Source organism: Nyctibius grandis, chromosome 4, assembly GCF_013368605.1.
Source record: "Nyctibius grandis isolate bNycGra1 chromosome 4, bNycGra1.pri, whole genome shotgun sequence".
In the NCBI taxonomy this organism is placed as follows: Eukaryota; Metazoa; Chordata; class Aves; order Nyctibiiformes; family Nyctibiidae; genus Nyctibius; species Nyctibius grandis.
In genome coordinates, this window is record NC_090661.1 from 42,529,978 (window position 1) to 42,544,912 (window position 14,935).

General features: G+C 36.2%; 1 protein-coding gene across 1 annotated transcript in view; it reads left to right on the forward strand.

The window, feature by feature from the left end:
* ARHGAP5 (Rho GTPase activating protein 5) overlaps positions 1 to 14,935 on the forward strand; it is a 53,620-nt gene that overhangs the window by 21,177 nt on the left and 17,508 nt on the right. The window contains exon 4 of the mRNA XM_068398644.1: positions 7,519 to 7,666. Within this exon, the coding sequence (XP_068254745.1) occupies positions 7,519 to 7,666 (148 nt within the window). The remainder of the gene's footprint in view (positions 1 to 7,518; positions 7,667 to 14,935) is intronic.

The window sequence follows — 14,935 nt, forward strand, 5'->3', positions numbered from 1 at the left end:
GTGCATGTTGTGTGCCAGTATTTGTTAAGCTATGATGTGCTTTTTTTTTTTTCCCCTACGGGAGTTTTTCTGTAAAAGTTTCTATTATGAAAAAGCACTTAGTCCTTTCTGCTGTTATGACGCACAGTATCTCTCACATTAAATGCATTTTCCAAAGTGAGTTCTCCCCTATGTCAACATGCTTTCCATGTTTGATTAGTTGTTTCCTTACCAGTGTTTACAAACTTGGAGGAACTAAGCAGAGTGTGCAATGCTCATAGGCAACTTTGCCTCGGCTGTTTCCGCTTTGCCAAGTTAGACCTCTCCAGCTGAGATGTGTGCTCATGCATCTCCATGTCTTTTTCAAAAATTGCAAGTGGGAGCTACAAATAGATGCTTATCTCAGTTAGAAACTTTAACACTGTAATACTAAGGTCTAGTATAGAACATTATTATGTGGTGGTACACACCAGTCTCTTTAAAAGCAGCAGCCTTGCAGGCTGTATAATAAATTAATTTTGTCTTTAGTTTAACTTGATGAGTTTGGAGATATGAAGCAACAGAGAGAAAATGCAGAAAATTTCAGGACATGAAAGGGCAGTGAACATTCCTATAGCATAAGGATCTCGCTGGAGGAAGCCTTCAGACAGGAGGAACCTCTTCATGTGTGTGCAATAACCCTAAAGCTGCAACTCTCACGCAGTTTATACATTGATATAAGGCCCAAACTGCAGTGCTCCTTGGCTTTTCATTGTTCTCACCATGTTCTTATGTGTAAACAAGCTTGATAGAAATATTTTAAAAATTATTTATCAGTTATTGATTATCTATTATTATTGTTACTACATTGAATAATTGCAAGTTATTTTTGACCCTTGTCTTAATGTAGTAATTCCCTGTACAGCAGGAAGCCTGCCTGATCTGGAAACCTGTAGCTATTCCATATAGTTACAATTAATACCCTTATTATTTATCTTTACTATGGAATTGATGAGTATTAAAAATTTACCCGTCTAATTTAGAGTTGTTATCTTTGTGAACACATTGAGATAAGTTCAGTATCTAAGCTAGGCTGTATTTTTTTCCCCTCTTATAAAGTATAGTTGTTTTTGTTTTTATCCTCCCCAGTATATCAAGAGCAGCAAATATCCTGAATAAATTTCTGCAAAAGGAAAGGCAGAGTCTCATCTTGAAGTAAATTCTGCAGGCTTCCTGCCTTGTTACAGAAGAATAATTTTGTTAATACATTTGTGAAAGTACGAATAAGATTAATATGTGTATCTTTCATTTTTTTGTATGGAAGAAATTATTTGAAGTACTTCTGAAAACAAATTCTAACTACAGATATCTTGTTAACAATATAGTAAATTAACTGACAAGTTTTAGTATTTTTGTTCTTTGACCAATAGTCAATAGTTTTATTATTCAGGGTTTGTGGTGGGTTGTGGTTTTTTTTTTTTTTTTTTTTTTTGGGGATTGGAGTTTCTGGCTGTGTTGTTAAATTAAATCTGAAAAACAGCGCTTTAAAACATTATGCCTTGTAATCTTGTTTGCAAACAACATTTGTTGCTTCTGAAGTTTGAGAGTTACGTTCTTTCCATTTTCATTTATACCAAGATGATTATAAGATGCCTTTTACTTTAAATTAATCTGAGAACTTGTCTCAGTATTTCATCAAGAAAAATCCCCTCACACCTAGATGAATTCTCACATATCTTACTCTGACTTGTTTTAGAACACAATATAAGTAGTACAGGTTTGACATCTATTTTTCTATGCTTAAACTTGTTTGCTCTCAATATAATTTCAAAACTGTATAAAATTTTATGTTCAAACTATTACTGAAATAGTGTCAGGAACGGTATAGCCCATGTGTGTTGATCTAAGTTTTAATAAGACTATGGTAAACATGTGAGAAATGGGAGATCAACCTACATTTTTATTGAGCTGTTCTTGTGTAAATTCAATGATTGATTTAGCAAAGTACTGTCTACTTCAGACTGGAATGTGCAGTGAATTTTTTTTTCTCACGAGGAGTATAGGAAATATCAAAATCTGTAGTTTCAGGTTTCATCTGTTCAAATTTAACACTCTTAAAATGCATATTTGAAGCCATATGCCTTCTTGAGCCTCTGTAGTTTAAAACTTAGTGTAACAAGCTGGAAGTCTAAAAATGGCAGAAGGCATGAGGGGAAGAAAGAGAGACCGTGTTAGGGAGCATCATCTGCATTATTAATATGTTGTATCATTTCTGAAGAGCTGGCCATGAACTAGAGATTACAAATACTTTAAGCCTATAAAATTAATGCTGTTCATGGTGCGTGGTTTTATGAAATATTTTAGTAGTCCTGAAAATATTGACTTTGACCTCTGTGACGCTAGGGCTGACTGCAAATGAAGCAAGCAGAAAATTTCCTTTGTATTAAAAGTAGTAGTGAAGTGTGTGGGAGGTAAAGAGGTGGCTGAATTTCCTCTTTGATAAATAAATTATGATGGTAGTTCTGGTGGGATGGAGGTGAGAGTAAAAGAGAAGGGGAGCCCCTCTTGAACAGAGAGGAATTGCTAGAGTAAGCAGCACATCCATAAAGGGGTTTGATAGGTTTGGGCAGGTTTTTAGTTTTCTAAGTTAATTTTAAAAGGTTGTATTTTAAGTGCATTGTACTCTCAAGACTCAAAGCTGGCTTAAGTCTCAGCCTAGTTTCTCTCTAGAAGATGACTGCTGCTTAGCTGGTTCCCTGGTACCTATGGTCAAGAGGGTTAATCTTGACTATACTTTAAATCTACATTTTCACAGTTTTAAGCTTTTTATAATCATATTTCTGGTTTTGAAATCAAGAATTGGATACTGTGCCATGCTACAATACATGTTTTCATGTTTACCTTGTCTTTTATTAAGAGGACTTAAGCTAATCTTTTGCAGCACATGTTTCAGTGATTAAACTACTGTAATTAAAGCAATATTGCAGGTAAGTGCTTTTGGTATCAGCAATGCAAGGCAAGTTTGGGATTCTCAGAGTTAAAATGCTTTCCTGCCAATATGTATAAGGATCAGCTGGAGGTTTGGCATTAACCTCTGTTAGGGTATGAAGAGAAGTTGTCTTTGGCAAGAAGCAAGTGTTGAAACCCTGGAAGGTTCAACATTAGCGCAGCAACCAATTGCAAAAAAAGCCAGATTTATATGAAAACTAAGGATTTCAGCTTTATGGTGCTGGGCTTGTTTTTTAATTACTAACGTGAAACAGTGGTATGTGAAACAATGAGCCTTTTGCTAGGATTAACTAACAAAACTTTTGTCCTGGTTCTTGTCTTCTCTAACTTAGTGCCTATTAGTCCTTTTTTATTACGGTGTAGAAGCAGCATACAAAATTGTCTTTGACTGTGCCTAGATTAGTGCTCATTTTATGCGGTATTAGGTGTCTGCCGTATTGTGGGGAGTAGGTATATTGGACATAACTATTTAACTGTTTGACCTGTGGCAAAATCATAATCTCTCTGCCAAAACCTAGGAATCTAGAAATGATTCACCTTTTTCAGGTGCTGTTTAAGTAAGTGAGTAATTTAATGTTTAACAGTGTTTTTGTTTAAACATTGTTTCATTAGAGAACTTCTAAAAGTTAATTTTACACAGAAAAATTCATGATAGTCATTATCTTGACTAGCAGATTTACAAGTTCCATGCTATGACTGATGGATCAGGAAAGCTGCTATTTTCTCAGAGTGGGGAACAGGGATTTAAAAAAAGCTTTCACTAAAGCTTATTTTTATTAGAAATAAGACCTGCATTTTTTCCTCAAATCAGTTGATCTTTTGACAAAGATCAGGTCTTTTGCACAGTAGCGTGCCTTTTCATTCAGAACAAGTTCTCTGCTTAAGAAGTCTAGATGTGCAACTTGAGGAAAGTACGTAAGTCTCAAATCAGGAAATAACATGAAGTTTTTTTAATACCTTAAAGGCTTGTTGTTAATTTGCAGAAGTATTTTTTGTGAAGATCATGTAGATAGTGTTATTTGCAGGAAGACTGATTTGCACTGGCATTGGAGTGTTTACCCACTCACATGTCCCAAACGAAAGGGAAATCATGAGAGAGATATTTTAATAAATATTGGACAGGAGAGAGACAAAATACATAATGATAAATGATGGGAAATAGCTGATAAAATTATTACTGTAACTTTGTCTGCCTTGTGAAATCCTAATTTCATATTTATGGAATAGCCCTGCAACAATCATCTCTTCTCCTACTTTACTTTTAAATCAGTTTGAAAAGGACTTCAGGGTTTGTTTTTTTTTTTTTTCCTTTCCTTTTTTTCTTTATTCTTCTATTCTTTATTCTTCTTTAAATTATTTAGACAAATTCTCTCTTTCCAAATTGGAGATGAAACTGATTGTTTCAGGTAGACAATTCATCTAAGAAACCTTTCTGCTTTTTTGAGCGTATAATGTCATACTTGATATCTCAGTCCCTTACAACCATTCTTCTAAATGCAGGACAATTAGTAGAAAAAACATTCTTTATTCTGGCTTTGCAGACATATTTGATATTTCATGCTATGTCCAGGTATTCTGCACAGATAATATTCATTAGTATTATAATTGTCATTAAAATTCTGTAAAATCCTAGTTTATTACTCCATTAATCAGATTGCTTTCCACTCACACCAACAAAATTTGTTTATATTTAATTATGTTATGCTAACATTATGTCTTAATCAAAGAGACACACACAGTCTTTTTCTATCTGCTGGGTCTGAAAGTTGCCCATTTATTCTAATCACAGAATCACAGAATGTTAGGATTGGAAGGGACACTCGAAAGATCATCTAGTCCAATCCCCCTGCCAGGGCAGGATTACCTAGACCATATCACACAGGAACGCGTCCAGGCGGGTTTTGAATGTCTCCAGAGAAGGAGACTCCACAACCTCTCTGGGCAGCCTGTTCCAGTGTTCGGTCACCCTCACCGTAAAGAAGTTTTTCCTCATATTTATGTGGAACCTCCTGTGTTCCAGCTTGCACCCATTGCCCCTTGTCCTGTCAAGGGATGTCACTGAGAAGAGCCTGGCTCCATCCTCATGACACTTGCCCTTTACATATTTATAAACATTAATGAGGTCACCCCTCAGTCTCCTCTTCTCTAAGCTAAAGAGGACCCAGCTCCCTCAGCCTCTCCTCATAAGGGAGATGTTCCACTCCCTTAATCTCTTCGTGGCTCTGCGCTGGACTCTCTCTAGCAGTTCCCTGTCCTTCTTGAACTGAGGGGCCCAGAACTGGACACAATATTCCAGATGTGGCCTCACCAGGGCAGAGTAGAGGGGGAGGAGAACCTCTCTTGACCTGCTAACCACACCCCTTCTAATACACCCCCAGGATGCCATTGGCCTTCTTGGCCACAAGGGCACACTGCTGGCTCATGGTCATCCTGCTGTCCACTAGGACCCCCAAGTCCCTTTCCCCTACGCTGCTCTCCAACAGGTCCAACTAGGAGAGGAGCGTTGCTGGATCTTGTTCTTGCTAACAAGGAGGGTCTGGTCGAAGAGGTGAAGGTTGAGGGCAGCCTTGGTTGTAGTGACCATGAGATGGTAGAGTTCAGGATCTCATGTGGCAGGAAGAGAATAGCTAGCAAAATCACAACCCTCGACTTCAGTAGGGGACTGTCACAGTGAGAAGGAAGGAAGAAAAAGCTGTTTCTAATCTGAAGGCACATACTGGTGAAACCATCGATATCTTATCCAAGATGAATAAAAGTTATTCAGAGTTGACAGTTGAAAAGAATGCTTTCAGATATTGTCTGCGTTAGTCATGAAAGTTTATCCTAAAGTTTTATCCTACGTTTTTTTCCCCAAACTTTTTATTAAATTTTCAGTTAATGTAAAACTTGGGGAGAAATGAATCGCTGGAGAGCAATTTCTTTCTAATGTTTTGAAGAACTCTCTAGTAAATGTTCCTTCCTTCTAAATTATAAGTGACGAACCTTTTATTGAAATCCTGAATTTGAAAGATAAGCCTTATTTTTTTGTTAGCCTTCTGTTACCATGATCAATCACAGGTACGCTGCTGCTGATTTCAAGAAGCACAAGCTGTCTTACAAAGAGACGTTCCACATAAAAAGTCTTACTTGTTTAATTAGGTTATTGAAAGGCTTTGATTAACAGATTTTTTTTTTTTTTTTTTTTAATCAAATGTTGGATTATTTCACAGGTGCTGTAGGGTGACAGTTGGAGAAATGTTCTTTTAGGCTGTAGTTTCCACTTTCCCCCCTGGAGTTCAACTTCAACTCATTAATTCTCAGTGGGCAAGTCAATCATGAATATGTACCTTGCTAACTTGAAGTTCTAGGTAGTCTGTAAGGACTGCTTAAGTAAATTTGATGATACAAAAGTCTAGAAGTTAACCCATTTTTTTTTTTTTTACATACATAATGAAATTCAAGACTTTTCTAGATGTAAAATGTAGAAATGAGGCATGTTTTGTCTTAATAGTTAATGGAGGTGTAGTCTTATAATAAATTATAAAATTCTATAAACCTTGTTATTAAATTTAAATCTGGCTGTTGTGCTTTTTTGTTCTTTTATTTTGTACGATTAGATGTTGACTGAAGAGCTTTTATATGGAAATGTAACTGCTTTTAACTAACTTCTTACTGTATGTAAACTTAAAGATAAAATGCTAGATTTTGATGGTGATGTTCGTTCAGTTTCTTTATTCAGTTGCCACTGTACAGCAATTGATGACCACTTTATATGGCCATCTCCTGAATATTTTCATCAACATTCGGAGATGAAGCATGGTATCTGATAGAATATAATTCTTGTAATCATCCAAAGGTGATTTATCAGTTGAACTGATAAAAGTCCCTCTCAGGAAAAAAAAAAATAAAAGTCAAAACAAGCAAGAAAACTCCATGTGAAACATATCGTCTTATTAGATTTGATTGGGTACAAACCTCCTTTTCGCTAAAATCCTGTGCCTGTAACAAAGCAATCATGCTTAATAGGAGTGCCTGCAACTCTGACTCTTGAGATTGATTGCTATACATTCCGCATGATCGTGTTTCTAGTATAGTTGCAATGTAAAGATTATTTAGTATCTTTAATGAGATGCATACAGAAGACACTAATTTTTTTTTGTGAAATGACACTTCACAATCTTACCCTAAAAATTTCTGTAGAGATGTAGTTCAGATGTGATTCATATAGAGTCCTTTGTGAGTGGTGCTGAAAGGCTAGTAGGTAAAGAACTTGGTCGTGGCGCTCTAAAACAAGTACTGTAGTTTAATTTTTGTTCCTGTAAGTATTTCAGGTAACTGGTTGTGTTGGGTCATCCTGTTTCCTAAGTGATACAAAAATGACCAAATCTATAGAAGTTATTTGAGTGCTTTGTATCTATATATGCTATTTAGAAGTACATTTATTCAGTTTGCCATAGAGGAATTTTAACGTCTAATAGATGTGTGATCTGTTTGTTTTACTGAATGGTTGCAGTGTGAGTTAGTTAAAATAATTACTTGAATATTACTTAAATAAACTCTGTTTTGTTGTAGCCGAAAAAGAAAACTAAGACATTCAATCCTCCAATCCGTAGAAACTGGGAAAGTAATTACTTTGGGATGCCCCTACAGGATCTGGTTACGCCTGAGAAACCGATACCTCTGTTTGTTGAAAAATGTGTGCAATTCATTGAAGATACAGGTAAGATAGGAGAACTGTTGGAGGAAAGACTTTCCCACTTTGCATGAGTAAAGCCTCTCATTTTCTGTTTTAAACTACTTTTAGAATTTTATCATAGAAATAAAAATTATGGGAAAAGCACATTTTAAAAGTAGAGTATGTTCTCTAAATTATGTGCTTAATATATGATGGTATTTTGTCTTTGTTTACACAAATATTTGATTTCTTTTTGACAAACATTTGAAGTTGAACATTTGTTTCCTGTAATTTAAAAAACTTACATCACTTTCTAATGCCAAATGACTTTTAATCCAATGGCATTTCAGTCTTACACGTCTCATGGTTGCCCCTGTATTTTGCTTCATATCTTGAAGAGCTCTGAAATCCACTTTTTCCAATTGCAGAAAACAGGTACTTGGTATGGCTTAAATTAGTCAGGTTGCTTTCTTTATTTTGCTGGTAAACTTAGTTTTGTATTTTAACATGTTACAGAGACGGAAACAGTTCTTTTCTAAATACTGTGTAATTCTACATGAAAAATGTTAAGCAATTTGTTTAACTTGCAGATTTTCAGTTTAACATAAATTATTAACATATATGTGTTTGCACTAGGGTGAAATTTCACAGTATGGTTTTCTCTCGCTCCTTTCTCCCTGGCTCCCTGGTTGTGTGTTTGTCCCTGCTTTCAGCCTATTTCCTATGTGACTGTGAGGCGAGTAGGATGATCTTGCTAGTCCAACAGAAGACTGCGTTTAGGAGTGGGGAGTTGTTTTGAGCTTTGAGAGTGACCTGTGTTTGGGGTTTTTGTTGGGTGTTTTTTTTTTTGTTTTTTTTTTTTTTTAAAGATGGTGAGCATAAATTTTTAGTTAATGTGTAGATCTTACTTGCTCTGAAGTTGCATACATGCTGTATTGCTATATTTGAAGCAAATAGTGTGAAACTGACTGACTGGAGCTGAAACATGAGCAGGACTATCTTTTGATGGGTGTCTGCAGTTCGATATTGTTTAGTGTAAAGTGAAACAACACCTTTTTTTCAACATTTCCTGAGTTCTGTAATACTATTTTGGCTGTAAGATGACAGTAACAGTTTTAGCAAGAGTAAAACTGAAGGGTTTTCTTTCTTAAACTAAAATTCAGTTTTACTGCCATCTGTAAGAGTAGTGTTTCCAGAAGAACTACTATAGGTGGTAAGCCTAATAGCTGGTTTTGAAGACTTATATACTGCATTATTCCAATCAAAAAAATCAGGTGAAACCTCAGGCACTGACCTTTTGGGAGTCAGAGATGTTAGTACAAATCTGTGTTTAACCTTTACCTCCTATTGATTCCTTGCCTGAAGGTAAGAGCTGTATTTTCTTCGCTCTTGCTTTTGCTTTCCCTACCTCACCCAGGAAAAAATGGGGAAGGAGGAAGAAGGGCAAGGACCAATAGAGTGGTATAGACAGTATTTTTATACTATATATATAATATAGTGTTTGCTATTGTATGTCGCAAAAAAAAAAAAACAAACCCCAAAACCAAACCAACATTATTTTTTGGGTGAGTCACTGTCTGAATTTGTGTTCTTTAAAAATGGCTACATACAGCACTATGTATAGCTATATAAAACAGACATTCACCATAATGAAGACCAAATGACTTTTTGAAGAGTTTGTAAAATCTAGAAAGTAATACCTTAAATTTGAGCATGTTTAACTTTGTAAGAATACTTTCAAACAACAAAATTATAAATCTAGATCAAAAGAAAATTGTATTTGCTTGAAAGTAATATTTTCCGATATCTGTTGACTTTGTGGTAGTATTTGTCCCAAAGATTTTCACCAGCTTGTGAGGTGAGAAAGCTATAATAGTGTGGGAACACGATTTGTGTCTTTTTCCTCATAATCATCATATAATGCAAGCACACAGAAGATTAAAACACTTTTATTCTCTTCTAATAACCTCTCTTTGAAAAATAAGATGTTTTGTTATGCTGCTGATGGGTTCAAATGTGAGGGGCTCCTCAAAAGTGGTGAATCAGGAGGTACTGCTTTTTCTTCAGCTAGTTGAGTATATGTTAGTTCATCCTGGAATGCTACTGTGCAGCTACTGAAAGCTGGAGGATTTGAATTCTGGCCATATGTGTAATCTGGACAAGCACTGCGCCTATGTTCCCTATCTCTGCATCATGAAATTATACAAAACAGTGCTTTGTACTCACTCATCTAAATAGTGACTGAGGCTAGAAGGCACGCAGTGTGAAGAACGGTTTTCTCTGCTTTGTTTTGGATGCTTAGATGAGAAGGTAATATCAGAAAGTGTCTTTGAAAATTCTTGCTCCACCATAAACCTTAAAAAAATTGAGTGCATGCAGAAAGCAACATCAAGTTTTTGTTTTACCATACTGTTCTGGAATATCCTCACTAAAAAAAAAAATAGTGTGCATCAGTAGAAGAGGGACAATTTGGAAAAATTAAAGTAAATCCAGGAGCGGAAAAGTTCTAGCCTTTTGTAAATCAACATATTTTTCTTTTGAAGGAGCCATATGGATCCTGTCAGGGTAAAGGGAGATCTGGTAGAGATAAAGGATCCTAAGTCAGGGCCTACAGATGTAGGTATTTTCTGTGTGTTCCTGTTCAGTTTGATATTTTCCATCAGGAAGTTTTATTCTGGACTGGTTTAGCTTTATGGAGTCAACTATTTTCTATTTTTGAAAGATAATCTAGGGCTTGAATCCCTTTGGAATCTTTTTGATAGTATTGGAAGTAGAGAGTGAGGGAGCGAAGTGGTTCATACTTGAGCAGATCTAAACCTAATAAGCAATAAGTATGTATCAGAACCTCCATTTCAGCAGCAGTGTGTACTGTTGCTGATACTAATAGTAGAAAGCAGTAATAGCACGTTATACTTTGTCTTGTTGGAACATATTGATTAAAAAAAAGTCTGTACAATACCATAAATAAGGAAAATTCTATAACAGAGCTCACTTCTGGATAAGGAATGAGGAAAGCTTTGCTAAATACTGTAAACAACTGCTTGTGTGTTTACACATTGTCCATGATTATAGGAAAACCGTTTCTCTATCCAAGCCTTTCATTTTTTAATTCATTGTAATTATAGCAGGATGAGTAATCTTTCAGTTGGTTGTCAGAGCTCTTTCTTGTTCATTCATTGAATAAGATGATCAAAAGAATTTTCATCTTTCAGGTAAGTAACTTGATAATGGTGAATTATCAAGTTTTTCCACTAAATGTCTTGGTATAAATGTTGTAATGTTTTCAGGAAAACTTGTTTTCTGGTAAAGTTATTGTGATCTTATCTGTCTGTTTATATAGTCTTTTACAGACTAAAAACACTTTTCTATCATTAGTGACATAGCATAATGTATAAGCTGCTGATGTTTGTATGCTTTTACCTCTGTCACATTGTTTGCAAATCAGTATGTAACTTGTTCTTGAGGGTAGCTACTTAAACTGACTTTTTGATGTTGGTAGTTATTTTCAGTTGTGGGCTTCCAAAAGAAGATTTTGATGATACAGTTGTTCTGGTATATTTTGTTGTTTTCTCCTGATGGACTGAAGAGAAGGTCATTTTATTACATCACTGGAAATAAATTTTTTAAGTGTATTGGTTTTCTGCAAACTAGATTTATGGAAATTTATTTAGCAGGGAAACTAGAATTCAGTTTTGATTCTTAAGAAAACTGTAGTGGCTGGTTTTGTATAGAAGAAATGGTGCTATGATAAGATGTGCTAGGAAAAAAATGAACTAATGAAATAAAAAATCTATCCAACGTAGACAATTTTTTTTAGTACAACTAATTTTTTTCTAACTGTGAGTAGCAGGATTGAGATAATTTTTGAAGCTAAACTGTTTATTAACTGTATTTATAGCATGAATTCTGTGTTCCTCTAAGAATTATCATGCAGAGAGTAAGAAGGATATTCTGATGCTCTGATAGTTTTGTTTGAGAGAGGAATGCAGATTTCTCAACTCTAATTTAATGTTTAACCTGAACAAAGTGTTGGTATGATTTGAATTTTATATTGCAATACCGTGTAAAACTATCTATTGAATGTCTAATTTTTTATGTATAAAAAGTTTGTGTTTATGGCAAGTTTGTAGCTCAAGTGTTTTGTTAGTAACATTTTTATGCTGTTTTACATGCCACCAATTTAATTTCAAGTACTGTTTGCTTGCTGTTCAACATGTACTGTTGTTGATTATTTTTAACTTTCCAAATTTATAGTAATTTGGGCAAAAATGACTCCTGCTAACTGATAGTATTAGCATATGAGGGTTTTTTTAATATTTCAGTATTTTTTTAATTGGTGTTTTGGATTTGCTTTTTGTATGTGTTGTTATGCATTGGTGAAAAGTTTAGTATAAATTACATTTCATTCTGTTTACCAAGGAAGGAGGCATCAAATTAATATTATTAATACTAGCACAGTTCTGCCATTTAATAATTTTAGCCCTTGACTGTATTCAACTCTAATAATATGAGTGTTTTAATATGTTTTTTCTTCGGGTTTTCAAATATTTTTTTTTTTTAAATCTTTGTAGAATATTGATATCCGTGTACTTCATTAACAAGATTAGAAATTTTAGATTCTGTACGTCATAGAAAACTGATAGCATTAATATATTGTTAATTCTACATGAAACAATTGAACGAAGAGAAACTTATTAGAATAATATGTATTTTAATAATTTAGTTACTCAATTTATGTGAGACAAGGAATGGAATAAAGAAGGAAGAATGAATTTGACAGAGCCACATCTCATTTAATGTCTCACATGGTCTCTGTGGAGAGCTATAGGTGAAATTAAAAATTGTAGTCAGTATATGTACATTAATTACTGCTTTTGATATTTATACCTTTTTGTAATGCTGTTAAATTTACAAGTTCAGAGGTAATTTGAGTAAAAGACAATTGCCTTCTGTGAATTTCCCCCACACCTAAGTTATACCCAGGTCTTTTACACTGAATCTGCCATGAGGCCAGATTTCTACATTGGAAGTGTAGATAATGCAAAGTTTGTCTCCAGAGAATGAGTATTGGGTAGAAATAGGCAGAGAAAATGAGTCAGCAGCGCCTGTTGAGGTAAAAAGGCTGGTAAATCACTGAAAGATATTAATAATGGCTGCAAAATCCAGAAATTCAAGATGGATTGTCTCCCCTTTTATTCAAAGGCCTTGGGAGAGCTAGAGGCTTTTAGGAGTCTGTTCTGTTGGAGAGAGAGAGAGAGCAGAACGGGACTAGAGTGGCCATTCCCCTTGGCCTGGTGTATGAGACCCAGCATTCTGAGGGTGGTTTCATAAGAAACAGTGTAACAGGCAGTAAGATCCTCTCCTGCTGTATGCTTCTGCCAGTTTTCATTCTGGGCACTTGTCAGATGCCTCTGAATCAGTGGAGTTCACTGTCTTGGAAAGCTACATCAGCAAAAATGGACAAGGTCCTGCTGTTTAGTATTACAGCTGGTAAGTTAAGGGTCAAAACAAGTGCAAGGCGGGGAGCAGGACTATGCAGCTAGGAGCAAGGGAAGGACAGAAACAGTGATTGATGAAGCAGGGAGTTAGACCATCTTTTTCAGTCATAATGATCAGTTAGGTTGACTCAACTGCCCATGAAGCTATATGTTTAGCAAAAAAATGCATAGGCCATGATTCTGTTACTCTAGATTCTGGATAGGTACAGTAACAGTAAAGTAAAGTAGCCCTACAGTACATTTTGTACCCTCATCACGTTTGTGAGTGATCCTAGAGTGGGTGGTGTGGTTAGTGTATTCAAGGCCAGGACTTTTGTTGAGGGGAATGTAGACAAGGTGGAGGAATGGGACAACAGGAACCTGATGTAATTCAGTGGGGACAAATGCCAAGTCCTGCAAATAGAATTGCAAGGACTAAACCCCTGCAGTGGTACACGCTGAAGACTTGACTGGCTGGATAGCAATGCTGCCGAAAAGGATCTGGGGGTCATGGTGAAGAATAGTCTTAAGCATGAGTCAGTAGTGCATCCTCTTGATGATGCCTTCCGTATTGCACTGTGCCAACAGAAGGACAGAGGCTGAAGCTCCTGACTTGTGGGTTTGTTCAGCTTGGAGAGGGAAAGCTGAGGAGATACCCAAAAGTGGCTTCCCATACCTATGAGGTGGTTACTGAGAAGGAGCAGCCAGGCTAAAGTACTGAAGTACATGGCAGGAGGATTAGAGACAATGATCGTTAAAATATAAGGGTCCAACTAGAAAGAAAGGAAAAATTCTTGCTCTGAAGATTGTTTAAGCACTCGTTCAGGCTGCCCAAAGAGGTTGTGGGCTCTCTGTCCTTTGAGATATTCAAGGTCAGATTTAGATAAGCAACCCAATCTGAATTCAGCATTGACCTTTGTTTGAGCAAGAGGTTGAACTAGAAGACCTCCTGAGGATCCCTTCTGTGATGACTTCAGAATTGGCATAGAATATGTTTCAGTAGTTGGGAAACTGTACACCAGTTTGTGTTTTGCAACTTAGGAATTAATCAACAGGGAGGAAACCCTGTCCAAACTCGAAAGGAGGGGAAAACAGGCATCAGTTGTTTCTCCTAATGGAAGACTGACTACCAGACGGATGGAGGAGGAGCACATGCATTAATTTATTAGTGTGTGAGAATCACTGAAAACTGTAAACAAATATGTTTTGAAATATTCATAAACACATGTTGTGCACTTGAGCTGTATTGCTAATTAAGGTATCTCTTCAAAGGAAACATCGTGGGAATTATGTAACGAATTCCCCAACAATGCAGATAGGACCAAGATGTCAATGTCTTTTGCAGAGTGCTTACGGTACTTATGCTGCTCCTTTTATTCCCCTAGCTTTCTCCAGGCCCGAAGTGACCAAACGGCTAATATGCCTGGAAAATTAGAGTATCTTCAGATATCGTCCATTTTTAATGAAGTAAAGAATGCACCTGCCTTTTCCTAGGCATGTTTGTCATGTCATATTAATTGAAGTCTTTTATTTATTTATGAGGAGGGTGATGAGGCCTTCTACAGGCAGCTGAGAGCAGTCTTGCAATTACAGGGTCTGGTTGTCGTGGGGGATTTCAACTACCCTGATATTTGCTGGGAGGCCTACTCAGCCAGCCATCCTCAGTCCAGGAGGTTCCTCCAGTGCATTGATGATAACTTTCTGATGCAAATGGTGGATGAGCCAACTAGGAGAGGAGCGCTGCTGGATCTTATCCTCACTAACAAGGAGGGTCTGGTTGAAGAGGTGAAGGTTGAGGGCAGCCTTGGCTGTAGTGACCATGAGATGGTAGAGTTCA